General features: G+C 44.7%; 2 protein-coding genes across 2 annotated transcripts; both read left to right on the top strand.

Moving 5' to 3' along the window:
• The first annotated feature begins 1,641 nt into the window (after positions 1-1,641).
• samm50l (sorting and assembly machinery component 50 homolog, like) lies at positions 1,642-8,374 on the top strand. Its single transcript, XM_068306821.1, has 15 exons — positions 1,642-1,808; positions 2,149-2,262; positions 3,325-3,426; positions 3,523-3,610; positions 3,824-3,930; positions 4,125-4,255; positions 4,650-4,737; positions 5,041-5,169; positions 5,321-5,392; positions 5,470-5,556; positions 5,755-5,825; positions 6,023-6,090; positions 6,355-6,501; positions 6,601-6,742; positions 7,684-8,374. Exons 1-15 carry the CDS (start codon positions 1,788-1,790, stop codon positions 7,727-7,729), a joined length of 1,413 nt encoding a protein of 470 aa, XP_068162922.1. The 5' UTR covers positions 1,642-1,787; the 3' UTR covers positions 7,730-8,374.
• A 3,189-nt stretch (positions 8,375-11,563) lies between these two features.
• Positions 11,564-27,004, top strand: aldh1l2 (aldehyde dehydrogenase 1 family, member L2). Its single transcript, XM_068306916.1, has 23 exons — positions 11,564-11,792; positions 13,067-13,211; positions 14,847-15,081; positions 16,584-16,749; positions 17,138-17,239; positions 18,312-18,401; positions 19,427-19,561; positions 19,691-19,816; positions 19,892-19,983; positions 20,372-20,519; positions 20,599-20,718; positions 20,796-20,923; positions 21,293-21,443; positions 21,536-21,606; positions 21,731-21,836; positions 22,052-22,139; positions 22,309-22,402; positions 22,491-22,590; positions 23,863-23,961; positions 24,251-24,416; positions 25,086-25,191; positions 25,278-25,477; positions 25,895-27,004. Exons 1-23 carry the CDS (start codon positions 11,745-11,747, stop codon positions 25,948-25,950), a joined length of 2,772 nt encoding a protein of 923 aa, XP_068163017.1. The 5' UTR covers positions 11,564-11,744; the 3' UTR covers positions 25,951-27,004.
• Positions 27,005-27,382: the final 378 nt, after the last annotated feature.

The raw sequence follows: 27,382 nt of genomic DNA, 5'->3' as shown, positions 1-27,382 counted from the left end.
ACCAGGCTCCCTTCTTGTAAATTCAGCAGCTGTTATACACTTTGTGATTCTTAGTGTTAGAAATGTTTTATACTTCTTCATTGCAGTGATTGAACACAGCGAAAAGTTGATGCTCACTAAATGGACTGGCAACAGATATTCCAGTTGTTTTCCTGTCTCAGATGTCGCAGCCGCTGTGTGATGGATTTAATGTAATTTAATATGATGCTAAAACACTTAGCACTCATAGATTAGCCCAGTAGGATGAACTGGTGTGGACAGCGCCAGTGTTTTAGTATGAGGTTGGCTGTCCATCCATCCATCCATCCGTCCTCTCATCCGGAATCGGGTCGCGGGAGCAGCAGCTTCACCAGGGAGCCCCAAACTTCCCTTTCCCCAGCCACATCCACCAGCTCTAACTGGGGGATCCCAGCTGGACGTGCCAGAAACACCTCCCATCCACACCAGATGCCCAAACCACCTCAACTGACTCCTTTCCACATGAACATCTACTCTGAGCCCCTCTCGAACAGCAGTGTTTCTCACCCTATCTCTCAGGGAGACACCAGCTATCCGCCTGAAAAAGCCCATTTCGGCCTATGAACCCGTTCGTTCTCGTTCTTCCATTCATGACCCATCACCACGGCTTTGAACCAAAATTTTTTGTCAAGTAGTTTGTTCTGAACAGAGACAGTATTACAATAATCCCTCACGCATCTGCACTTCAAGATGCACGATTTCACTACATCACAGATTTTTGATTTTTGGTCACGTGATACCGTACGCGCCATACTATTGGCTGGCGGCATCAGGAAGTGCGCTCTGTTTCGTCGGTCTCGGACTTCCATGAGACTATAAACCGATTCCGTTCCAGAACTTTAAAAAATATAAAGTGTATGGTTTTGTTTTCGTTCCTGGCAAAATACAAAAAGTTCATGGTTTTCGTTTTCGTTCCATGAACCAGTTCAAAGCTCTGCCCAAGACTCACGACCTCAGCTCATGAGGTGAGTGTTGCAGCATCCAACAAAGCGATTGCCCCAATGCTCCGTCCAATCTCACGCCTCATTGTTCCCTCACTTGAGCACAAGACCTCCTTCACTTGTGGAAGAACCTCGTTCCCCACTCGAATAATGCCAAGAGAAGACAAACATCGCCACCTGCTGGTGAGGCGCCGGTATCTCACGTAGTTTCTCTCCTTCCACTGCGACGTCTCCTCCTTTCTATCCAATCAGAGACGAGACAAGGTGAACCGTTCAAGAGTAACAAAATTCTGTTGTTTTTTTAAAGACTATGTTCCCTAATGTGCACAGAATAGTTGCATTTAACATTTTTGCATGTGCAATAACATAGTTTTTCACAACAGTAGCAACTGTGTCGGTTTGTTCTCATAGCAGTGGAGCTACTTCGGTATTCTTAATGGATCGTTGTAGCTTTATACTAGGACAACGCCACGTATTACATATCCGCTGGTTAATTGAGAGACATTGTTCCTGTTATGTATTTATTAAATTGTATTTTGTGCACAATTTCTGTATACTTTTTTTTTTTTACGACACAAGTTTAAGATTTTACAATCACAAAAATTCACGCAAATTTCCATCAACACCGGGACCGACGGGGTGACTTTAGAAAATAGTTTCCTAAATTACAAGGAGCCCTGAACGCAGCACGAGACGTCGCCAACTGTCATGGCGGCTCCCATGTAGAAAGGTTGGTGCTGGAGGGAGTGATCGGTGTCGCCTGTCTGTTATCCCCCGACCAGAGCAGCTAACCCCGACTGAAGAGGCTTGAAGGAGCGGCTAGCAGCCATGGGGACTGTTCACGCCAAGGTAAACCTCGTTTTCCTCTTACAGCTGGACTTTCTGTCCATTTTTGACCATGACCTCCTCCCCGGGCTGCTGAACGCTGCGGTCTGCCCGGCATGTGTACCCGATGTTCCGTTACCCTCCCGGCGGGGGGGTGGAGGAGGCGAGCTCTCAACGCAACCGAGGACAGGGAGTGATCTCCAGAATGTCCCGGCGACTCGTGGGTGATGACACGGGGATGTCCATGCGTGGAATTCATCCTTTTAAATCCGTTATGTTAGCGTTAGCCAAAAAAAATGTGCGCTAAAAGACAACGAGTTGTGTTTCCGTGGAGCTCAGCTGTCACTTCCTGTTGCTGCTGCAGAGCCTGGATCCGCTCCCGATGTACGGCCGGGAGCTGGGGGTCAGCCCCGATGACCTGGTGGAGACTCCGAACGTGGAGCGTGAGGCCAAGCAGGAGTTCCTTGAAAACAAAGATGTGAGTCGTGTCGCAGACACAGAGGTGAAGGGTCACGGGGAAGTGTGTCGTCTTGATCTGAACTCTGTTACAGGGTTTTCCGCATTGTAAGGCACACCTAAAAGCTTTTAATTTCCCCCAAAAAAACCAACAATGCACCTTGTAATCCACTGTGCCTTATATGTGGAAAAAGTTTTAGAATAGGACATTCATTGAATAATAATGTATTGTGCATTAAGGTCACCTTTTTCAAAGAACAAAACCAAGACAGTGCATGAACTCCCATGAAATGACCTACCTGTAAACCAGTGTGACTTCTGCTGTTGTTGTTGAGAGACCAGTTCAGACATGCGTGGCTTCACCTTGTCCAGTGCTACTCTTATGTTGTTTTCACAGCAAAGTCTGTTAAGAAAACAATCAGATGACGTACCATCATGACAGGCATAAATCGACTACTGTGTGCACAATCCCATGTAGCACAGGTAGGCTAATGGATGTAGCGTGATCACCTGCAGCCAGGGATGGCTAAGGGGGGCGTGTCATCACGAATTGACATGATGTGTCAAACGTACACAGTGATTCGTGTATGTTCGGCAAAAACACTCGACACATCGTGTCGGGTGTTTTGTCTTGACCTCCGTCTCCACCGAACCCCTGAGACCGACTCACCGAACCCCTAGAGTTCAATCGAACCCAGGTTAAGAACTGAAGCATTTTCCGCACTATAAGGCGCACCTTCAATGAGCGGCCTATTTTTAAAACTTTTTTCATATATAAGGCGCACTGGATTATAAGACGCACTGTCAGTTTTTGAAAAAATGAATTTTTTTTTAGGTGCGCCTTATAGTGCGGAAAATACTGTAATCTATCAGATATTTTATGCACAATTAACAAAAAATGGTCAAAACAAATTCTAACTTGCAATGTTGCGAAGGCTGTGATGTGATGATGCAACAAAAGGAATTTAATCCAGCAGTTACATGAGGACAGAAATGTCATTTAAATGCTTTTTTTGAATGTGCTGTCACCAGTCGGCGATGGGAATGTGAAGGTAACCTAAACTAAGTGAACTTTTGTTTACAGGTGGTCGTCCAACACGTCAACCTCCAGGGTCTCGGCCGAACTAAAGAGGATCTGCTGGGCTATGAGATCTCTGATGTATTCAACGCTAAAAACCTGATCGACGTACGTACTGACCGGACCGCACAGGGAAGTGTTCAGCTTCCGAAACCTTTTTGGTGGTTTGATAAATGCGGAGTTGCGTTTCTCTCTCGTTTACAGGTGATGACAAAAGCCTACGTTGCCAGACAGAAGTTGCTCCGCATGGGAATCTTCAAAGAGGTGGAGGTTCTCATCGATACGTCTGAAGGTAACTCTCACAATGATCCGATGCTAACATCCCATCGGTTGTGAGTGATCCCGCGGAGTCAGTTCATCTGGGGAGAATTAATTGTAATTAATCTGTAATTCAAGGTGTCTGCTTGTGATGACATCACTCAGGACGGATGATGATGCTAAATTTGAACATTTAACACGCAGAAAACCTCACTCCCTTCACTTTGACTGGTTGCCCCCTCCTCAGGTACAGACGCTCTGCCCAACGGTCTGGATGTCACTTTTATGGTGACGGAGATAAAGAGGATGTCGGGGATCTACAACACCATGGTGGGCAACAATGAAGGAAGCATGGTGAGTGAAACACACGACTGAAACGTGAGCGTTAAGTTCACAACAACATATATATAATTAATTACACAGTCACAGAACGGATTGAAGTCGTGTTTGGAGGTTACTGCTGTATATGAAAGTGACTCAAAGTGGAAATCGCCCACCGTTGTGTCCCCCCCCCCCTCTCTGACTGAACAACATGTCCTGTCTTCCAGGTGCTCGGTTTGAAGTTCCCCAACACGTTCGGCCGAGCTGAGAAACTGGCCTTCCAGTTCTCCTACGGGACCAAGGAGACGTCCTACGGCCTGTCCTTTTTCAAACCCCAGCCCGGACACTTCGAACGCGAGTACGTCTGTTGTCTGCATTCTAACTGTCATCCAGCTCCCGGGGTGGCGGGGTTCAGATAACCCCCCCGCCCACAGATAACCGTCAGCTGACTTGTCTAGGAATACAAATAGCTGGGATGCTCCGCTCTGGCAATCACTTTGCGTCCCTGTTGCATGGACTTTGATCTCACCCGGTTCAGAGGCTGGAGACCTTCGTGTTCTGTCCGGTTTGGAGATATTTAGAATCTTTTCAATTGCTGCAAGTTACTATTTAAATATTGTAGATCGTACACCCCGTCATGTCTCACCTGCTCTGGTACTCCCTCTGCTGCCGGCTTGGAGGCAAAACTAGAAGTACCCCTGTTCACGTCTGGAATGTGTCACCACCTTGTTGAGTCCATCTTTTTCTTTCAGCCTCACCCTCAACATTTACAAAGTCACCGGTCAGTTCCCGTGGAGCTCTTTGAAAGAGACGGACAGAGGCATGTCGGCAGAGCTCAATGTAAGTGTGTGTGTGTGTGTGTGTGTGTGTGTGTGTGTGTGTGTGTGTGTGTGTGTGTGTGTGTGTGTGTGTGTGTGTGTGTGTGAGAGAGTTTGATGTTTCAGTCACAAAAGATGATAAACAGGATAATTTATATTGATCCGCCCACTCGTCAGTGTAACTTCCTGCACATCTGGAAATCAGTTCATTCTCCAAACTGCACCAAAACACGTCACCTGACCACATTCGTTCACATTATCTGACTCATGTTGGTGTGACCTGTGGGTTTACTTCACGTACTCCGTCTTCCTGTCCGCCTTGCAGTTTCCTGTGGGCGTGACCAACCACACGTTGAAGTGGGAAGGCGTGTGGAGGGAGCTGGGATGTTTGGCACGCAGCGCCTCGTTCGCAGTGCGAGAAGAGAGCGGACACTCGCTGAAATCTGCCCTCTCGGTATAGAAAGGCTGTTTTTTTTACCTCACAGTACACCCTATGGTTCAACCTAAAATGATTTAGTTCCATTTTAAAATGTGTTTCCCATCAGTGCCCGCCTTTTGTCCGCTGCTCCATCCAATTCAGTAGAATTCTTGTCGTTTGCTTGTAGCACACGGTGTCCATTGATTCAAGGAATTCAGCCATATTCCCCAGCAGAGGTGCCTTACTCCGGATCAACCAGGTGAGTCTGCGCCTTTTGAATCTTTCACGAGCTGCCGTGCTGCTGCAGAGATGTGACGGTGTGTGTTTGCCCTGCAGGAACTGGCTGGCTACACAGGAGGAGACACCAGCTTCTTGAAGGAGGACTTTGAACTGCAGCTGAACAGACGTCTCCTCTGGGACTCGGTAAGATGAGTCAAATCCCTCAGACCATGAGTGAACACCGCCCGAGGTTCCCTGCAGCAGGTCAAGCCTCCTGATTGTTGTTTCATCCCCATTTACTGGGGTGAACTTTGAGATATTTCATTAAAATGCCACCAGGGGGCGCTAGAGTGCTAAACACTGATTGGTGTTCTTCTCAATGACTGTTCTATGTCTTTTCAGGTCCTGTCTGCTTCTCTGTGGGGCGGGATGCTTTATCCTCTGAAAGGACAGCCTTCCTCCATCGCTGACAGGTTTGCCAGTCTTTGGAGTGTTACCTTCTCAGGTTATTAAAAAGGTTTCACATAGAAAGTAAACAGGCCTTTTACTTTCTCTACTATTTTACTTTAGGTTGCTATTTTATTATAGTGGCTTCTTTTTGTTCCATTAAAGAGTTTCAGAATGCCAGACTTATGATTTGGAGGATGAATAATGATCAATTTTAATCCAGGTTCTACCTCGGAGGTCCCACCAGCGTGCGAGGGTTTGGGATGTACAGCATCGGACCGCAGAGTGAAGGTAAAGACTGTTGAGACCAGAACGTCGGAATTCACACAATATGCAGACATTGTTATTTCATTAAAAAAATCTACTTGAATGGAAAGTAAAGAGAGCTTTGAGTGGGAACTTCATTCATTCATTCATCCATTCATCGTCTACCGCTTCATCTGCTGTGGCGGGGAGCTGGAGCGTATCCCAGCTGACTTAGGGGACCTCAGTGGATACTTCATCTCTGCAATCTGAAATGTGTGTGTGTCATCTTTGATGCCCTGTTTGTTGTAGGTGACTACCTGGGTGGGGAGGCCTACTGGGCCGGCGGCCTGCACCTCTACACGCCGCTGCCCTTCAGGCCAGGCAAGGGCAGCTTTGGAGATCTTTTCAGAACGCACTTCTTCCTCAACGCAGGAAACCTCTGCAACCTCAACTACGGTGGGTGGATCAGATGTACATCGTCATCGGATGACTCTATCTGTGCGTCGGTGCGTCAGGCGGTTGGTAACACGTCGGGTGGTGTGTTTGCGTGTGCAGGAGAGGGTCCCCGAGCACACCTTCAGAAGCTGGCAGAGTGCATCCGCTGGTCGTACGGAGCCGGCATCGTGCTGCGACTCGGAGACATCGCCCGACTGGAGCTCAATTACTGTGTGCCCATGGGGGTGCAGAGTGGAGACAGGTAGATGAGATGAGAAGAAAGACGTGCATGTATTTAATAACCTCATAACATAAATAAGAAAAAGACTAGCTGGATACCTGCATCAAATTCATACGCGCCTGTACATTTGTTTAGGGTTAGAGTTATATATTGGGAACTGTAAAGTTTAATAAACTTGAGGCAAGGGGATGAAAATTAGATCACATCTTTGACCTTGAAAACTGGGTCAAGGTCAAATTTTCACTTTTATACCTTTTTAGGTACACATCTCTGAAACCGGATGAGATCTCATCACATAACAAAAAGCAACATTTTCAGGAAGCCGGAGGCACAAAAATGTGATGATGACCTTCACCTTTGGTGGAAAGCCAAATACTCGAAAGTACAATATAGAATTCATTGCTGCAACCATTATGAAAGTAGGTCAGGGTAAAATTTTGAATCCAGGTGTGTCGCGGGATGTTTGCAGTCTCTGACTGCCTTATTTCTCATGTAGTGAGCATATCTGGTTGTGTTTTATTGTGGTTAGGATCCTTCCACTGCATAGAATTCATTTCCAACAGACTTTGTCATGTCATTCCCTTCTCTTTTTTTCCACATTTTCATGCATGTTTTATTTTTCTGTGACTCTACTCCCATCCTGCCACATCCGAGGTTACGATCTGTCCACATCAGCATCGGGTTCATGTCAGCATATCTCAATAACCGTTTGGCGCTGATTCTAGAATATTTGCAAACATGTTGCCCATGAAAAGACTCCCTTTGTGTGAGTCGGGGGTCCAAAGGGGACTGCAGTTTTACAATGCCTCTTGTTTTGTATTTTCCCTAATACATAGGCAGGACTTAGTGCCTGATTGAATTTGTAAAATGAATATTTAAGCAGCAGAATGATCAGATTCCATGTCTGAAGACAGTTTTAGTGGATGTGAAACGGTGACTCCTGACTTCTCTCTTCTGTCCAGGATATGTGACGGTGTCCAGTTTGGAGCAGGAATCCGCTTCCTGTAACCTCTCAGGCCCTGCCCCCCCCCACCACCACCACCACCACCCGGCCTCGCCACTCCAGCAACGTTTGAAGGGAGATCACCTTGTTGTTTGTCACTTGTAATGTGTTGTAGAATGTGTAACACTAGCATGGGTCATACGTCCTGGGGCCAAGTATCCGACCCCTCCGTGGCTTCTGAACCACAAGGTGCCAGTGGTGAAACGGCCTTTTACAGATGGAGAAAAGAGAATAAATTTGTTTGGCGGCTCCCCCAGCTAGGATCTTTGTTCCTCCTTCATTCTCCACCACTGGCATTTTGAAACGTTGGCCACTACAGTAGTGACTCAGCTCTCCGGCTCCTCCTGTGGCGTCACCAGTGACTCGTGTCCACAGCGGAGAAGAGATTTTCCTTTATTTGCCTTCTGGGGCCGCTTCTCTTTCAGAAGGAGGATGTATTTTGTTTGACAGTTAACAAAAACCAACAAAATCTTTTGACCCGATGACTTGTGTTGAGTTGACCTGCATGATTGAGCAAACACCGTTTCAGCTGGGTATTGAGCAGAAAATGGAAAACCCACCGCAGCCCATCCACCGCCAGTGCGCTTACCCTCAGCCGTGTTTTTAATGTGGAATCTCTTTACAAATAAATCCCCACTGCTCCCCTTGTCTTTCTGGATCCTGTGTGGTTTCTTCAGTTTGTTCTCGATCCACTGGGTAGAGCTGAGCAGACAGACAGAGACCCGGTGTACACATCTGTCCTGACTGATCTGACAGGGGGCAGCTCTGATCCCTCTGTAAAAACTACACTAGTTTGGTGTTTACCCCAACTGTATGAAAGAGTGACTCAATTCCTTGACATTTTACAAACAGTCAACCTCAATAACCAGGTCTCAGTGTAGAATATGATAAAAATGTGTAGTCATTTCATTTATGGTGTAAACTCCATTTCTCTGGTGATCCTAGGGAAATGGTTTTAAATGTACGCCATGGAGAGATGAAACACATGTTGATGACTGCTTCATAATATGTGTGTGGGGGGGGGGGCAGTGAAGCAACTACATATTAATGAATCAATTGAATTCAAAAGGCAATAATTAATCAGAATCAGAATCCTTTATTTCTCAAAGAGGAACTAGCTTTTTGTTAGAGCTGCTTCGTTTCAGAATTTAAGGACAAAGTCAGAATAATAAAATTGCAATTAAGAAAAAAGCACAGGAAATTATGGATAAATAAGATTTCGTTTCCCTCTTTATTCCTCCTTATTGCTGCATGACTGATGTAGATTTGATTCGCATGTTTGATTTGGCAAAAGCTTTACGATATCAGTTGTTAGCAGTGGGGGTAGGTTTGACATCAGGAGGAGTACTTGAGGTACAAAGAGGAGTACTGATTGCAGGGAGACCTGGATCAGTAGGGGGTGAGAACATCACTTTGTAGAATCTGTCAAAGAACAGATAAAGCTCATTGGCCAAGTCCACTGTGTCTTCAACTCCTTTGTTGACACTTGATCTGTAAGCAGGGATTGTCCTCATGCTATTCCACACCTCCGTAGTGTTCCTCTGCTGGAGCTGTACTCCTCCTCGGTCTCTCTGATCTTAGTCTTGAGGTGTGACTGGTGGTTCTCAGCTCCTCCCTGCTCTCAGCTCTAAAAGCCCTCTTCCTGTCATTTAAAATGGATTTAATGTCCTCTGTTACCCAGGGCTTGTTGTTTGGGTGACAATGAACAGCCTGAGCCAGAACAGTGGAGTCGACTCAGAAGCTGATGTGGTCTGTGATGCATGGGTGGACGGCTGCTTCACCCTGATTGGTTTAAATGTGGGTAGAACAGTCGGCCGTATCCTGACGACCTGAAGGTCTGGACACTTCATCAAGTCAACCAACATAGTTAGAACTGAGGTCATTTAGTCACATATACCTTTATGACCGAGGGGGTGGGGGTATTAGCCTTTTATTGAACTCCGTGTGTGTGTGTGTGTGTGTGTGTGTGTGTGTGTGTGTGTGTGTGTGTGTGTGTGTGTGTGTGTGAGACTGCTGTACCTGTCTGCAGCATACAAGCTGAGTGTTTGTACCTTTGCTCCACAGGAACCTGTGCAGGGCAGTTGAGTGTGGCTGGTACCAGATGGATTTGTGATCATGGCTCTCCCTGTGTGAAAGTCAACAGGTGTGTGTGTGTGTGTGTGAGGGGGGGGGGGGCAGACATACTGCAACCACTGGAGTTTTTGAAGTACAATAAAGTCAAACGTGTTCATCTTTGAACAGACTAAAGTTGTGGGTGTTGCACAATAACGATACAACTTTTAATAATAATCTATACTTTTAATTATCCCTCTTGGGGAAATTCTTTTTACACTCACATATATATGTGTTAATTACACACATGGGTTAGAGGTTACAGGCCCCTGAACTCAGCACACACTAGGGGGCTGTAGGCATGCAATTAGTAAGAGAGGACATACAGTGATACAACGGAGGTGGAGTGACGGGTCGCGCACGAGGGTCGCGCCCCAATGAGCATCTTGTAGGGGGGACGGTGCCTTGCTCAAGGGTGCCTCGGCAGTGGCTGGGAGGTGAGCTGACGCCTCCCACGATCAGCTCACACTCCGGGGAGCGGGAGCGGGATTCGATCCCCCGATGGCTGGGCGATCCTGTCTTCAAGACGATGGCTCAACCGCTGAACCACTGCCGCCCCAAAAACGTCTTTGTAAATATTATGTTTGTATAAAAAGGGTTGGCATTTTTCAAGATAAAGATATGACCCTTGGTTCAAGACATAGTTTGTTAAGCAGCAACAGAAAGATTATGTATTAATTATGCCCCCTTTCTCAGACTACAGAAACCAGCACAGAAATAATTATTAATACTGCACAAACACACTGGCATTAATAAAATAAGATCAAAATCAGTTTAACATCTGAGACCAGGTAAATGTTTAACCTTTATGTAGTATAAAATAAAGGTTAGTATTTGGCAGGAGAATACATTTTTTTATGATTTATCCTTCATCTATTGCAACCTTTGTAACTATCAAACAACTACAGAAAGCTTATGCTAATTCAACACCATTGTGAGTAAGAACCATCAAGCAACTAACTCCCCACCCCAAAAGCCAAAAAAAAAAACCTGAATGCAATACATTCTAAACACAAGATATTTCATATTCCAACACGTTAACTTGTTTTTTCTACACTAATTTCTGTCAGAAATATACATTTACACAAAAATATACATATTACTGCTATTAATTCTTCTGTTTGGAGGAGATAATACCCAAAAATGATTTAAAAACTACTAAAATACTTCTAAACAGCTTGGTTCTGCTCATATTAAGGGTCCAGTCTAGTTTTGATTCATGTAAACAACTTCTTTATTACTTAAACTAAAATGAATTATTCGCATTTTGACAGTGGCATGCTGTATAATATACCACTGAAAATTTTGTTAGGCTAACACTGTAGTCAAGGTGAACAACAGAGTTTTAGGGTTACGTTTAGAAGGAAAAAAAACAAAACAGCTACGGTGACAAACATAAAAAAATGTTCTGCTTATCAAATGACAAGATGAACGATAATTTTTATTTCCTAATAATGAAGGGCAAAGTTAATAAGATAGAAACTTGTGAAGAACACTAGAACTTTCTTTGTTAAAATTCTTATAATAGTACTATTTTTATGTACTATTCTTAATTTACACTAATAACATCATGAGGTATTTGCTTTAAATTTAAGACATCATTCTAAATTTGCTGCTGGAGGCTGCTGAGCTCTTCAGGCGCGACCCCGCGGTCTGACCCAGCGTAGCCTCACGGGAGCGCGCACGTACAGCGTCAACCAGTACGTCACGTCAGTGCCGTGGAGTATTAGCTGGCGAGCCGCTCCGCTGCTCCTGACTGTCATTCACCCGCAGCGGTGGGGGTAGCGTGTGGGTCCGGCGAGGAACTGTCCACAGCGGAAAGTCGGAGGAAATCACCTGCATTTATTTATTTTTATTTTATTTTTTTTATAAGTGAAAAATATTTGCAAACGGGAAACGAACGCCATCATGTTGTGGACGGCGGCTCAAGTCTTCAGGAAATTCTCCACGTCCTCCGTGAGTAACGTGGCTCCGCAGCGGCTTCATTCAGGGGGTGCGTGGTGAAAACATTCAGCAGGGGTGTGGAGACAGGCCGGGCTTCAGCTGCGGCTTCAGCTCCGGCTTCAGCTCCACGCTTCCCCCTCGTCGGTGCATTCAGTTAACGCAGCAGTGGTCGGGTTGTCGTGTTACTGGACCCCCGAGTCTCTGCGCCCCCCCCGGCTGTGACAGGACCGGCCTCTACTGTACGACCAGGATGGGTTGCGTCAGCCTGAGAGCTCCACACTGTACACCCCCCCCCCCGGCTCAGTGGGGATCCTGTGTGGAGGGAATGGGGGCTTGGAGCACATTGAGAAATGGAACGCAGCATCCTGACACACATGCCACATGCACCTGACAGGACCCTTAATCTGAACCCTGACCCCTCACCCTGTCTGCACCCAGGCTGGACTCCTGACCCCTGGTTCATCTTTTGGGGACCTTTAGGAGAGATATCCCCACCATCAGACCCCCGGTTCTGTTCATTTCACACTCATTAGATGGTTTAGACGCGTATCCTTCATGTTTCAACAGGCCCTTCATGAATGACTTCAGGCTCTCCAACACCTTTTTGAGGGGGGGGGGGACCAGCTGCATCGCGTTGGGGTTGTATTTCTCAGATTGTATTTTTCTACATTAAACTAAATTTAAAAAAGGCAGTCAAAAAGACTAAAACATCCCGCAACACCCCTGAATTCAAAATTTTACCTTGATCTACTTGCATTGGTCAAATATCCAAGCTAGTGCTCTGACCTATTGTCATAGATCAAAGCACTAGCTTTGATCTATAGTCTTACACTGGCCTTCTCCCACTCATCCGGTTCCTGAGTGTACAAAAGTTGATTTTTGACCATGACCTACTTTTCTCAAGGTCACCATCTCATTTTCATCCCCTAGTAATCTGCTTTTTGTTTCATCTTTCTTTCTGCAACGGTTGTGAAGATATTTGGGGGACCAACGGACGGACACACGGACACTGACAATTACAATACATCACCGCTTTGGAGCGGGATGTAGCTACAGTGATCTCTCGTTACTCGTGGGTGATGCGTTCCAGGGCAACTCGCAATAGGGCAATAGTATGCGTGTAGGGTATCAAGTGACTACCTACTAAAAATCTGCAATGAGGTGAAGCCGGGCATCTTGATATGGAAGCGATTACATGAAAAGATGTGAAAATATCTAGTTTTGCTGCAGAAGACATTGTCCTGCACTTGTTTGCTAAAAAGTTTGTTTGTTTGTTCCGGTTGCAGCATTATTACCAGAATAAGCTGAAGCTGGCTATAATCGGCCAGAGTCTGTTTGGCCAGGAGGTGTACAGCAACCTGAGGAAGCAGGGCCACAAGGTGGTGGGGGTGTTCACGGTCCCCGACAAGGACGGCAAGGCTGATCCCTTGGGTGAGTTGGTTCGCATCCCTGAAAGCATCTGATTGATGAATGGAGACGTGCAAAAGCTACAAAACGTTGAACAGAAAACATTCATTCATTTTCCAAACCACTTTCTCCACCCTCGTGGATCACGGAGGTTGCCGGAGCCTATCCCAGCAGACTTTGGCTGCCTTCAGACTGCAGGCAAATCGGTTTCCAATCAGATTTCCTTTCAAATCCAATTTTTAGGGCTGACTGTCCACATTGCTTTTAGCGAGTGTCCAAATGTGATCCTGCTCTGTTTGTATTTGCTGTAGTGTTTACATTCGACAACGGTCCAAAAAGTAGTCCTGTGTTCTTTATAGCTTCAAGTCTAACAAAGGCAGAAACGTTTTATTTGTGTCTTTATTCACACGACTGATAGTGCTCTATCAGATTCTGTTGTGGCGGCTCACCAGAAGCCTGCCATGTGGCTGAGGTATATGCGTGCAGACAAAGACAGGTCTCTTTTCCTAAGTTAGCTGTGGGATAGCGGGGACATTGTCTGTGAGAGGAGGGGCCCCCGTGTTTAGTGTGATGCAATCTTTGCATAAAGCATCAACACCACCCGTTGACCTCTGCTGTCATCCTCCTTTCACATCAGACGTCCTTCCTGTTTTATTCATTGTAGTCGTAGTGGTGTGGCTGAGTTTCCTGAGTTTACTCTTCGTGTATAATGAGGTGATTGTGGAGCAGCACCCACTGAGTGTTGTGTAACATTCAGAGTGTTTGGAGTCGATGCAGGCATCGTCTCCACTACCTGATTCTCACAAACCCGTAGGATCGGTTTCACCCTTCCCCAGTCCTTTGAACTGGTTTGCGTTCTTTCAGACTGACTGATGAGGTGATTTTCAAGTTCACGCAGTTCATGCAGTTACCGTAGGTAGCATTAACACAGACTCCTTAGCCCCGCCTCTTCTCCTGCAGGTGACCCCTGCAGGTGCAAGTGATTGGAGGGAATTTATTTTGACGTGACACATCACAATAACAAAAGTACAGTATTTTCCGCACTACAAGGTGTACCTAAAAGCCTTTCATTTTCTCAAAAACCAACAGTGCGCCTTATAATCCAATGCGCTTTATAATCCAGTGCACCTTATATATGGAAACAGTTTTAAAACAGGCCATTCATTAAAGGTACACCTTATAGTCTAGTGCGTCTTATAGTGCAGACCATACTGTAAACTTGAGTGATTGTTGTGGGTCTTCAAATGTGTTGTCCCGATGCATCATGGGAATGTTACGCTCCCATTTGTGGACTCTGTGATTCCAGTCCAGTGTTTGATCTCACATCAGTTTATGGTCGACTGGTAGTTATTCCTGCCAGCGATTATTAACTTTATGGAGAAGTCTGAGGTTTAGTTTTTCAGATTAATCAATAAATCAAGAAATTGTGAGGAAAAGTTCTGAACATAATTTATGGATCAAAACTTTTTTTCTTCACAATTTAGACCGGTACATCGGTCCCAAGCCCGGATAAATGCAGAGGGTTTTGGCAGGGAGGGCATCCAGCATAAAAAACTTTGCCAAACAAATATGGTGGGACAAACTGAAGTGATGTTTTCTTGATTTACTGACTTCAGCTCCAACTTCTGGACTGAACCAATAAACTCTACCGTCTTTCAGCGGTGGCAGCAGAGAAGGACGGGACGCCGGTCTTTAAGTTCCCACGGTGGCGAGTCAAGGGCGCGCCCATCCCGGAGGTGGTGGACGCTTACAAAGCGGTGGGCGCCGAGCTCAACGTCATGCCGTTCTGCTCCCAGTTCATCCCCATGAACGTCATCGATCACCCCAAGCAAGGCTCCATCATCTACCACCCGTCCATCCTGCCGCTGCACAGAGGAGCCTCCGCCATCAACTGGTGAGGAAGACTGGTCCCGTTTCCAGTCTGTCCGTGCGTTCAGTGCAGCAATGGAAAAATACATCTCGGGTCGGTGTGTGAGAAGTTAGGAATCATTTTACTGATAACAAACCAGTTTATGTCCTTTCCCAGGTTAAATTCCTCCGATCTCCTTCCATTAAGGAGAGATAAAATGAAATACTGAAGCCCAAAATGTGCAGCTGTCAATGGAAGCATCCACAGACTTCACACATTAACTGACATTAATAGGGAACAGAAGAATAATAATTGAACGTTAACTTTATGACAGACATAAAGGTTCAGTCTGGCCTCCCCCACCTCAGAGGAGAACATAGTTCATGTCCCTTCATTGACCTTTTCTCACAAGGCGGTTCCTCCTTTTCCCTTCCGTTTGCGAGCCAACAAACAGCTAAACACTGACGTTCTACCAGAAGCGGAAGAAGCTTTAAGGGTTTCAGGTGTAGAACAGAAAAACAGATCCTTTAAAATGTTCAGCGGGTCGCAGTTTGGGCGAGACTATTGTCAAGTGTGTAATAATAAATAATAAAATAATAATAAATACTACTACTACTACTAATAATAATAAAACTACCAATACTACTACTAATAATAACATAAATAAATAATAATAAATAATAAATTCATAAATAATAGTAATAATAATAATAAATAGTAATAAAAATAATAAAAATAAAGTATCTAATACACATTTTAACTTGTAATCAGATCTGATGAGCGGATTATACAGGTAGACCTCGACTTATCGCATTTGGAGTAATGCCGTTCTCGATTATACGTCAGTTTTCCAAATGAATAAAATAAATCAAGTTTGTTATTTTACGCCACTTGACGTCGGTCCGCCACAAATATTGGAATCATGAAATCCCGATTCATTGATGGCTTGCAACTTTCAAAACAAGGAAAGTAACTGTAAAGTAACTTTGTATTGATCGTTTAACTTTTTCTTATTGTGTGAGCTGTTCATTACTTGTAGATGCTCAGTAACTCACGCGTAACATTATTGAGTAACTTTTGTTTTGGCTGTAGTGGATGTTGTAAAGCTGAAGCTAGCATGTCCTACCTGTAGTCCAGGTGGTGGAGGAGGGCGTCTGCTGTCGGTCTGACACGACTCCACCCGCCGTCCAGCAAACAAACATTCTTATCGAGGCTGCCGCTTGTTCTCCGCCCCGGCTATCTCCCTGCTCTTGTTATCACTGCTTGTAAATGAATTACTTCCGTTTGTGTGTTCAACTGTAAAACGTCTTTTACTCTTGTTGTGAAAATTCAAAAAGAGCTTCTTTTCAATTAATTCTTGGAAATGCCAGAATTTACGTCCCACTTCCTGGTGTTGGTGGCATCCAATCGTCTGATTTAAAGTCGTTTCAAGAGAGAGCCAGTCAACCAAAGTAGCATTACTTAGGTTTTGGTCTACTTTATGTCCTCGACCTGCTCTAGAAATAAGTGTTACTGGTGTGTCTGTCTCTCTGGACGTGTGTTTCCAGGACTCTGATTCATGGAGATAAGAAAGCTGGTTTCTCGGTGTTCTGGGCGGACGACGGTCTGGACACCGGACCCATCCTGCTGCAGAGGGAGTGTTCTGTGGAGCCAAACGACACCGTGGACACGCTCTACAACCGCTTCCTCTTCCCAGAGGGCATCAAGGCCATGGTGACCACTCAGAAGAGCCGTTGTCATCGTGTCTTTATATTTACACGTGCATCTCAATGAATTTATTTCACTAACTACATTTTCAAAGTGAAACTTTATGGAATCTTTATCTGTGAGACATAATCCACCGGAAATATTAAAAGAAATAAAAAAAAAGAAAGTCTGTAAAATAAATGAGTTTAAGTTTCAGAATGAAATTACTGAAAACAAAGCTTTTTCCAGAATATTCAAATTTATTGAGATGCACCTGTAGCTTTTTAAAGGACGTGTTCTCGTTCTCTTCCTCCTACTCATCTTTAAATACTGTCAGCATCATGCACACATAAACTCCACACACACACACCCTTCAGACTGACGTGCCTCACATACACACTGTTTATCGGGGCAGGTGGAGGCGGTGCAACTCATCGCTGATGGAACGGCCCCCCGAGTTCCCCAGACAGAGGAAGGAGCGACCTACGAAGGCATTCAGAAGAAATCCAACGCCAAGGTGAGAGTGGCTCTTCATCGTCTTCATCTAAACACGAGATCCCATCGAGCAGCAGCTAGAATAGAATAAATCGTCTGCATGTCTTTGAAATTGTCTGCACTATAAATTGCTCCTCGTATCTGGAGTTCCCTGGAACACTGCAGATCAAATCCTCTGTCGTAAAGTGGGACGACATCTTACCTTGTTTTCAATGTGGGCTGGAAAAACATTTAGGAATGTGAAGTTCACCTTTGAGACGTGATGCTTCGATCCAGACCCTGATCTTTGGTCCGACACAAGTAGGTGATCTCATTCCAAACCGTGGGTTGGTTTGTTTGCAGTGTGAACCCACTCTTTTTGGAATGGTTTTGTCTTTTATACCAATGACAGACTGGAAAACCACAGCAGAAAAACGTAAAATCACAACATCTTGTGTGTCATTTCCCGAAAAGTTCTTTGGTGTGCTTGGAGAATGAAATGTGAAACCAAAACCCCGTGTATGCAATGCTGTGAAAAGATGAACCTTCTTCCAATTTTCAGATTTAAAGGCAATTTCTGATTGTGCTTTATTTTGTGTTGTTAACCATGTTGGAATCTTTTTTTTTTTTCAATCACACAGGAGAGAAGTTAGTGTTGTAATCCCAAACTGCAAGGATGAATGTTTGAGATGTTCAGAGCATTAATATTCCCTTCAGAGAGCACCAAAGCTATCAAGTAAAGGAATATAACAGATGCTGTTCCCAGAGAAACAGCCTTTTTTAAATAATATATATCTCTATAAAAGCGCCTTCCTTCAGTATGAACATTTCCTCTCATCCCAGAATGACCCACTGAGTAGCTGTGGAGTAAGACAGAGGTGGGGGTTTGTCAGAGCTACTTTCTGATTTGCTCCTTGGAGCCACGTTGCCTTTGCGTGTGCTATTTTTAGCGCGCCGTGTTAGTTTCCACGTGTCATTTCACTAGTGGAGAGCAGCTGCTGGGGTTTTTCTCTCTTTCTCAGAAACGGAGCTGACGTTCTAAAAAACACGAATCACCACAGCTTGAATCCAGTTTGTCTCTTTCTTTCTTTTTTTTTTTTTTGTTTGTTTGCCAGGTCAACCTGGCTCAGCCGGCTGAGTCCATCCACAACTGGATCCGCGGTCATGACAAAGTTCCCGGTGCCTGGACTGTCATTGACGGTCAGGTACGTCACCTGAACACACCTGAGAAAAAACACACACAGGAGCTGAGAGACTGACCGGCTTACATAACGGCTGCTAGGTTTGGATTTGGGCCCCGACACGCTGTGTCAACAAGTCATGACGAGGCTTGCAAATGTTGAACTAACGCAGAATAGTAATATTTAACCAGGCATGAAGAACCCTCATCTGTGACAGTGTCCTTAAGTCTGAACCCAGTTTGGAGTTTGATGTTTTAAGAAATGCAAAAAACACTTTTTAAAAGGATCAACGGATCTCAACAGCGATAGAGACGGCGATACTACAGATTAATTTTGGATTAAAATTGCGAGCTGTGGCTTTCATGAAATTAAACGTGACGTCAAAGCATAATGAACAAGTTTATTCGTTCCTCCACAGGTAGAACAGGAATAACTCGTTTCCAGTTGAAAAATAAACATCAAGATTATGTCGTTTTACTCGACTTTGCGTCTGTCTGCCACAAATACTGGAATCATACAATCACTAGTAAACAGTTAAAAGCACATAAAGACATGTAAATGTACAACAAATAAGAATAAAAACTTATACTGTAACATATTATTAGACGGTGGCAACCCCCCGTCGGAAGAAGTGGCTGAGGACAAGACAGTGAGGATTTTTCTGTACTAAACCCAAAAGTTCTATTTGTTTATAAGCTTAAAATGTATAGTAATAACCAAATATTATGGAAAATACATTCATAAATAAAGTACGGTACAGAATAGGGAATTTTTATTTTCAGTTTAGCCTGGAGACGAGTTCATTTGATTGGTGTACCATTTTGTTCATAAAGATGATTCTGAGTTCATGACACATTGAGGTGCTTGCACGTCTCAAACCATCTCCATATTCGTTCCTGCTCATGCAGGAGTGTATTAAAGAGGATAGAGGCGACGGCTGACCCCGTACATGTAGTGACTGCTTCAAATCTTCATGGGAGCCTCCAGCGTTAGCGCTACAAGCTGAAGGTGCGAGCGCTCATGTTGTTCCTCTGTGTGTCTTTCCTCAGTCTGTGACCCTGTATGGCTCCTCGTTGTTGGGGGGGTCGGTACCCAGCGGCCAGCCCCTGGAGATAGAGGGAGCCTCGCAGCCCGGCCTGGTTACCAAGAACGGCCTCGTCCTGTACGGGAGTGATGGGAAGCCTGTGAGTTTGCTGTACTACAAATCAAACAGTCAGAGCAAACAAAAGCAGAGCAGGATGAAGGGGGGGGGTGTCATTCAGGCACAGCGTGCCTCAGCCCGTCTGCTCCTGTAATCTGTGTTTGCTTCACAGTTGATGGTGAAGAACCTGCAGTTCGAAGACGGGAAGATGATCCCTGCTTCTAAATACTTCTCCTCCGGTGAAAGCTCCAGCGTGGATCTGACCGATGAAGAGAAGAAGATGGCCGAGGAGATCAGGGTCGGTCCAACTGGAGTTTGCTTTTTAGTTTGGTAGAAAAGACTTGAAATGACTGAACTGGTCTTCTAATCCCAGAACATCTGGAAGGGAATCCTCAGCAACGTCCCGGCCATCGAGGACGCCACAGACTTCTTCAAGTCCGGCGCCGCTTCCATGGATGTGGTCAGGTGAGAGACCAGTTCCTAGATTCACTTTTCTTTGGATCCACATTTACTGTGATTTCCCATGAAATTAAATTGAAATCAGTTGAATGATGTTGGATTAATCCCCCTAATATCCAACCTAACAGACTAACTCTGCACATTAAGACACAACCAGACCTCTGTGATACATATTTTAGCGTTATTCCAACTGCTTTCAGTGGTGTTTGCAGTGGGTTATGGGAACATTCCTGCATGATATCACACACATTTTTATCTGTCTTGGTGATAGATGATTCCATGAACTGCTCCTGTGACCCCTGGTGGTAAAAACTAGACACTGTTAAGTGTTGAGCGTCCTGCTGTGTTACATAAGGTAGACGAAGCGCTGAAGATGTGAGTGTCTTGTGTCCAGGCTGGTGGAGGAGGTGAAGCAGAAATGTGCCGGCGTGGTGCTGCAAACGGAGGACGTGTACATGGCCACCACCTTCAAGGACTTCATCCAGCTCTTCGTCCGCAAGATGAGGGGGGAGGACGAAGAGGAGGAGCTGGACATCAGCTATGTGAGACTTTGGATTCACCGGTGGGTTTGTGGTTGATCCACGTGTGATCGTCGTACTGTCACTGCTCTATTGTTTCCAGGCAACTCAAGAGGTGAACAATATGACGTTGAAGATGCCGTATCAGTGCTTCGTCAATGGCAAGTTTGAGGATGCCGAAGGCGAGAAGACCTACAATACCATCAATCCTACCGATGGATCGGTGAGTCGCCGGTAGACGTTCCCCCTGAGGGTTTGGAGCAGGTCGCCATCGAACTGACCGTTGTTCTGTTCCAACAGGTGATCTGTAAGGTGTCCTACGCCTCAGTGGGGGATGTGGACCGGGCGGTGGCGGCCGCAAAAGATGCCTTCGATAACGGCCCCTGGGGCAGGATGAACCCTAGGGACAGAGGAAGTTTGCTTTATAAGTGAGTAGGTTCACATGAAGAGAAGAACCTCTCTCTCACACTCATTCCCCACTGGCTGATAATCGCTTTTTTTTTTTTTTTGACCATAAACGATGAAATAAATGACTAATTTCATCACTCATACTGATAATCTGAATCATTTTAGTCCTGTTTCTACTAACTTAAGTCATATGAAGACAGTTTTTTACAGTGGATTAGACTCATTTGTCCAAATGTGTGCTAAATTCTACACACACATTCTGTCTGAGGTGGATGCACAAGTTTGCCCAACAATCTATTTACGTCACCCACAACAGAGAGAGCTTTGCTGAAGACGCATCAGCATCTTCCTCCTTCACACACGATCAAACACCCTCTCATCTCCACCAGGCTCGCAGACCTGATGGAGGAACACCAGGAGGAGCTGGCCACCATCGAGTCCATCGACTCGGGAGCCGTGTACACGCTGGCCCTCAAGACGCATGTCGGCATGTCCATCCAGACCTTCAGATACTTTGCTGGATGGTGTGACAAGATCCAGGTAGACTCGTAATCAGGCACACAAGCGTCTGTAGCTAGTGATGATGATGATGATGATTTAGTCACAGAGACTCTTGGGGTTGTTTGTTGCAGGGTAAAACTATCCCAATCAACCAAGCCAGACCCAATCGTAATCTGACTTTCACCAAGAGAGAACCTCTGGGGTAAGAAGTCTCCTAATAAATACTTTCTATATGTGAATATTGTCGTTTAGCTGTTTGTTTGCATTCTTTTTTTTCCCCTCTTCTATATGTTCTGTTGTTAAATTCAGTGTGTTTTCTGTGGCAGTGTGTGTGCCATAGTCATCCCGTGGAACTACCCACTCATGATGTTGGCGTGGAAGAGTGCTGCCTGCCTCGCCGCTGGAAACACACTCGTTCTGAAACCTGCACAGGTGTGTACGGTACACACATCAACACACACCAGAAATGAAGGTGGTCACACAATCAGTCGTCTATAGAGGTTTGTGTTTCTTACAGTGTTCTCCCTTCTTCAAGAGCAAAGTGGAATGGGGGTGTGGGTTTGTTTGTCCTTCATGTTTGGTTGCAGGAGCAAAAACCCAGAACATGTTTTATATTTTTATTTCATGCTTGTATCTAAAATTTACAGGTCACTCCATTGACAGCGTTGAAGTTTGCAGAGCTGTCAGTAAAAGCTGGAATTCCAAAAGGAGTTATAAACATTTTGCCGGGTTCAGGTAATTAACGCAAAATCAGGCTTTTTTTTTTTAACCATCCAAATGTTCATTACATCATCGAATCAGAAAAATATATAAATATAAGACAAAAAGAGAAGAGAAATGTAATTGGTTCTAGTCACGCGGATCAGAGCTGATGTCTAATGAGGCGTTCATCATCCTCCTACAGGTGGAATGGTCGGTCAGCGTTTGTCTGACCACCCTGACGTCCGCAAGCTGGGCTTCACGGGCTCCACCCCCATAGGCAAGCAGATCATGAAGAGGTGGGGTTTGACAGAACTGTCGGTCATTGGTTCACATAGTTGTTGGCTGAAACTTCCAACCTTAGTTACTGTGATTTCCTGTTTACAGCTGTGCCCTCAGTAACCTGAAGAAGGTTTCTCTGGAGCTGGGAGGGAAGTCTCCGCTCATCATCTTCAGTGACTGCGACATGGACAAGGCTGTCCGCATGGTGAGAGACCGGGTGGTGAACGGTTCTCACAGCGTTAGAGCTGAGCCTGTTAGTGAGAAAGAAAGAAAGAAACACACCTTTATTGTCCCTGTTTGGGGAAATTATCTTTACACTCTTTTTACTGATTGAACATGTATTGTACATTTTAGTACAGGTCCCTGAGACAAACACACAACAAGCACCAGGGGCCTGTAAGCATGCAATTAATACACACAGTGGGAGGCAGAGTGATGGGCAGCGACTTCTTGGTGCGCCCCGAAATGAGCAGCTTGTAGGGGGGACGGTGCCTTGTTCAGGGGCGCCTCGGCAGTGCTCTGGAGGTGACATGACACCTCCCACTGTCAATTCACACCCCGAAGACGGCTGGTTGGGAGTGGGAATGGAACCGCTCATCTATGATCGTAGGACGCCCGCGCTACCGACTGAGCTACTGCTGCCCGAGCGTGTTTGATCTGACCCAAAGTCCACCTGAAATATCTAGAATATGAGACTTAATATTATGTGTTTGGGTTCTAGGCTGTCTTTTGGTATGGTTGAGTTCTAGACTCCGCTATGGTTGGGTTCTAGATGGTCTCATATGTGTTTGGGTAATAGACTGTCTCATGTGTTGGGGCTCTAGGCCGTTTCTCACATGGTTGAGTTGTAGACTATTTCCACTATAGTTGGGTTCTAGACTCTCAGGTGGAATCTAGGGTGTCTCTCATGTGTTTGGGTTCTAGACTGTCTGTTTGGGTTCTAGACTGTCTCTTATGTGTTTGGGTTCTAGACTGTCTCTCATGGATTTGGGCTCAAGGCCATTTCTGCTATGGTTGAGTTGTAGGCTATTTTTACAATGGTTGGGCTCTAGACTCATGTGGATTCTAGACTGTCACATGGTTGGGTTCTAGACTGTCTCTCATGTATGGGTCCCAGACTGTCTTGTGTGTTTGGGTTCTAGACTGTCACATAGCTGGTTACTAGACTGTGTATGTACAGTATTACAGTCAACCAAGTACAAAAAGGGATCAGGAAACAGCCAATACACTGCTGAACAGTGTTTGACATCATTGGGTGCTGGATAATTGCTGGAACATTTAGGTTATTGTAATGAATAACAGGATTGGAATACTTTCATCGACTGTAAGTCCTAGAGGGGCTGTTTGGATCATAGTCTGACATCTTTGTGTGTGTGTGTGTGTGTGTGTGTGCGTGTGTGTGTGTGTGTGTGTGCGTGTGTGTGTGTGTGTGTGCGTGTGTGTGCGTGTGTGCGTGTGTGTGTGTGTTGCTCCACAGGGCATGAGCTCTGTGTACTTCAACAAAGGCGAGAACTGCATTGCTGCTGGACGTTTGTTTGTGGAGGAGTCCATTCATGATGAGTTCATCCGCCGGGTGGTGAGTGACCCCATGACCCCACACAGTTCTATAGAACGTGTTCTCCATGAGTCTGTCTAGTTAAGACTCTCAAGAAACTGATTTTAAACAAGAATCATGAAAAATGGACCAGCAGAGGTCGACATTATCTAATTTATGCTCCAAAATGTCTATTATATACAAATGTACAAAGACACTGGCTCCTACATATCCCAGAATGCAGTTTAATGTTGTCAAATTGAGCAGAGGAAACAAAACGGCACTGTGAAGCATGAAACATCTGGCTTCCTCTTCCCTTTTCGCCTCTAAGGTGGAAGAGATCAAAAAGATGAAGATCGGAGACCCACTGGATCGCTCCACAGACCACGGCCCACAGAATCACAAAGCCCACTTGGACAAACTGTTGGAGTACTGTGGGGTGGGAGTCAAGGAGGGGGCTACGCTGGTGTATGGAGGCAGACAAGTGGACCGTCCAGGTACAGCTCACACACCGAGGTTCCACAACCTGTTCTGTTTATTCTCCTGCTCTTACTTTAAAACAGTGTCTGGTCGTATAAATCAGACTAAACTAAATAACTAACAAATAGCAAATACTCCTCCTTGACACCCATATTTTAGAATTTATTGAGAAATTCATCAAACAATAACAATGTTAATACGTGTAAGAAATCAATCTGTGTTGGGAGCTGCCTCAAAATCTGATCAGGTCTTGCCAATAAAACACAAATAGGTCAAATGTCATACTAGGTTTTCTGTATCATCTGAAAAACAAATACACAAAATGCATCAACGTTGTATTAGTTTTAGTGTTGATAAATATAGAAAATATATTTTAGGAAGCTAAGAAGAGAGTCCAAATGTAAAAAAAGTAGGTTTTCAATAATATTTAGTTCGATCTAAATTACTTTTTTTTTGGCGTGAATTAAAAATACCTCAAACACGTCGTCGTTAGATGGTGATAGACAGACAGACAGGCTTTATTGATCCCAAAGGAAATTGAATAATACATCATCTGCTCACATTCACGCAGACAAAAACAAATTCACTCCATTGACAACAACATTTTAAATCTAAGCATGAAAAGTACAAGAAACGGCAGAATGTACAGTGTTCAATCAATAATCAATGCACCAATGCTCCTTCAGGGTTTTTCATGGAGCCCACTGTGTTCACTGACGTGGAGGACCACATGTTCATCGCCAAAGAGGAGTCCTTCGGCCCCGTCATGGTGGTGTCTAAGTTCAAAGATGGGTGAGTCATCGGTAATGTACCCGTGATAATGTTGTGGGATTTCCATCGCTGACCCTGACCTCTGACCTGTCGCTCCAAACCTCCAGCGACGTGGACGGCGTCCTGCAGAGAGCCAACGACACAGAGTACGGCTTGGCTTCTGGCGTCTTCACCCGCGACATCAACAAGGCGATGTACGTGAGCGAGCAGCTGGAGGCGGGAACCGTGTTCATCAACACCTACAATAAGACGGACGTGGCGTCCCCCTTTGGAGGGTTCAAGCAGTCTGGTTTCGGCAAAGACCTCGGTGAGCAGAAACTGTTTTTTTTTGTGCTAATCCAAAAAAAATCAGTTTAATAACAGCATTAAAACTGGAAGGGCCAGCCCCCAGAATAAAGCTGATCCCAGTGATCATGTTGCTGCTTTACTTCTTTCTCTGCTCAGATCGGATCTACTTGCTGCTTTCGAATGTCAAACACAAAGACTGTAATATAAAGTAAAGAAAGGACGACAAAATAAAAAAAATAAAAAAAACAGGTTACAACACATTGGTCAGCTGTTTTTAAACCATGAATCAGACAAGAAAAATATTCACAACAGGAATCAGAAATGTTTGGTCTGTAATCCAGAGAACCTCCTGGAATTAGCCTGGCCTAATGTTTGGTATCATGTGTTCCTCTTCATGCTTTCTGACCTGTTGCCCTGTTGTTGCTCTCCTCCACAGGAGAAGACGCTCTCATGGAATACCTGAAGACCAAAGCTGTGACTGTGGAGTACTGAGGCAGGACGGACTCTCCTGTGGAAACCTCACCCCCTGGAGAAGAGTCCAATAGGAAGGGACTTGGTCTGCTTCAGTCAGACACCCAGCATCATTCAGCATTGCTTCTGGGCTCTGTGTGAGTGTGAGTGTGTGTGTCCTGTATGAATGACAGGAGACCTGTGTTGTTCGCTTCCGAAGGACAACGTGCCACCAATCAGACATTCTTGTGTTTTATGCCTGTCTGCATATCGACAAATGCAAGCTGAGCTCAGTGTTTTATGTTAAAACACGCTCGTCTTCATCCTGAAACACATCTTCTGCATCTTCATCAGTGATGTTGGTCCGTTTCGTTTATCTCAAGCTTTTTCTCATTCGCTGCCATCACCATTCCTTTTACACCTCTCAGTTTACGCCAGCAGCTTCTGGGCTTCAGTCGGTGAGTCAAACCTTCTCTGACTCAAAAGTGTTCATCACACGATACATTCTGTCATTCAGTAGGAACAAACATTCACTTTTCAGGGGAAGAAGGGATCGATGATGCTTTTAATGATCGATTGAAGTCAAATGCAAGCTGGAAACAACCTCACTGCAACAAAAACTTGATGCTTTTTTCAGAAAACATACCTTTCAAATCATATTTCAGAATTTTCTACCCATCCACTACATTTTTTTTCTCCCCAAATTGTAATTTTGAATTAGTTTTTGACACACACTTTAGCATCACGCTCATAAGCTACGTCATCCAGAACAAAACAAAAAACATTCAGCAAGATTGTTTTCAAAAGAGAAAAGCTCGATTCTTGACATGAAAAGTGTCGAGAACCGACTCTAGATCACCGAGCATCTTTAAATACAAAGACATGTGTCTTTTTTTTTTTTGTAAATATTTTTAACAACAGAGGGAAAAGGACTTTATCAATATATTTTTGTCAGAGGAAAAATATGTTAATAACATAATATACACACCAAACAGATGTTTTTATGCATCATTCACTTGTGATATTATGTTTGTCTGATTGTGCTAAGAAGTATTTTTGAAAGCTGCCTCTTCAATAAACAAAGTTCAGCCAGTAATACATGAATACAACTTATTGAATTCTGCGGGACACACTGGACGCAGACGGAACGACTGCTTCTTCTAGAGATGCAGTTTTTGAGGTCAGCACTGAGTAGAGCACAAAAATCCACCAAGAACAAATAATTTTACAAACCGTGTATAAAATCTACGTTTTTACATCATCATTCGAGACATTTGAGGTCGTTCTCCAGCTCTGAACTGGGACTGGTTGGATTTGACCTCCATCAAGCACTTCATGACCTCCATCAAGCATCTTGTACTCCAACTACGATGTGTTGTAAACGGTAAAATTATCTAGTCGGTGTCACCGTCAGCCATATAGAATAAAGCTTCAACGTCAGAAAAATGAATCATATCTACAATTAAGATTCAGA

Source organism: Antennarius striatus, chromosome 22 (genome assembly GCF_040054535.1).
Source record: "Antennarius striatus isolate MH-2024 chromosome 22, ASM4005453v1, whole genome shotgun sequence".
Classification (NCBI taxonomy): Eukaryota; Metazoa; Chordata; class Actinopteri; order Lophiiformes; family Antennariidae; genus Antennarius; species Antennarius striatus.
Note: the sequence above shows the minus strand (reverse complement) of the source record. Positions and strands in the feature narration are given on the sequence as shown.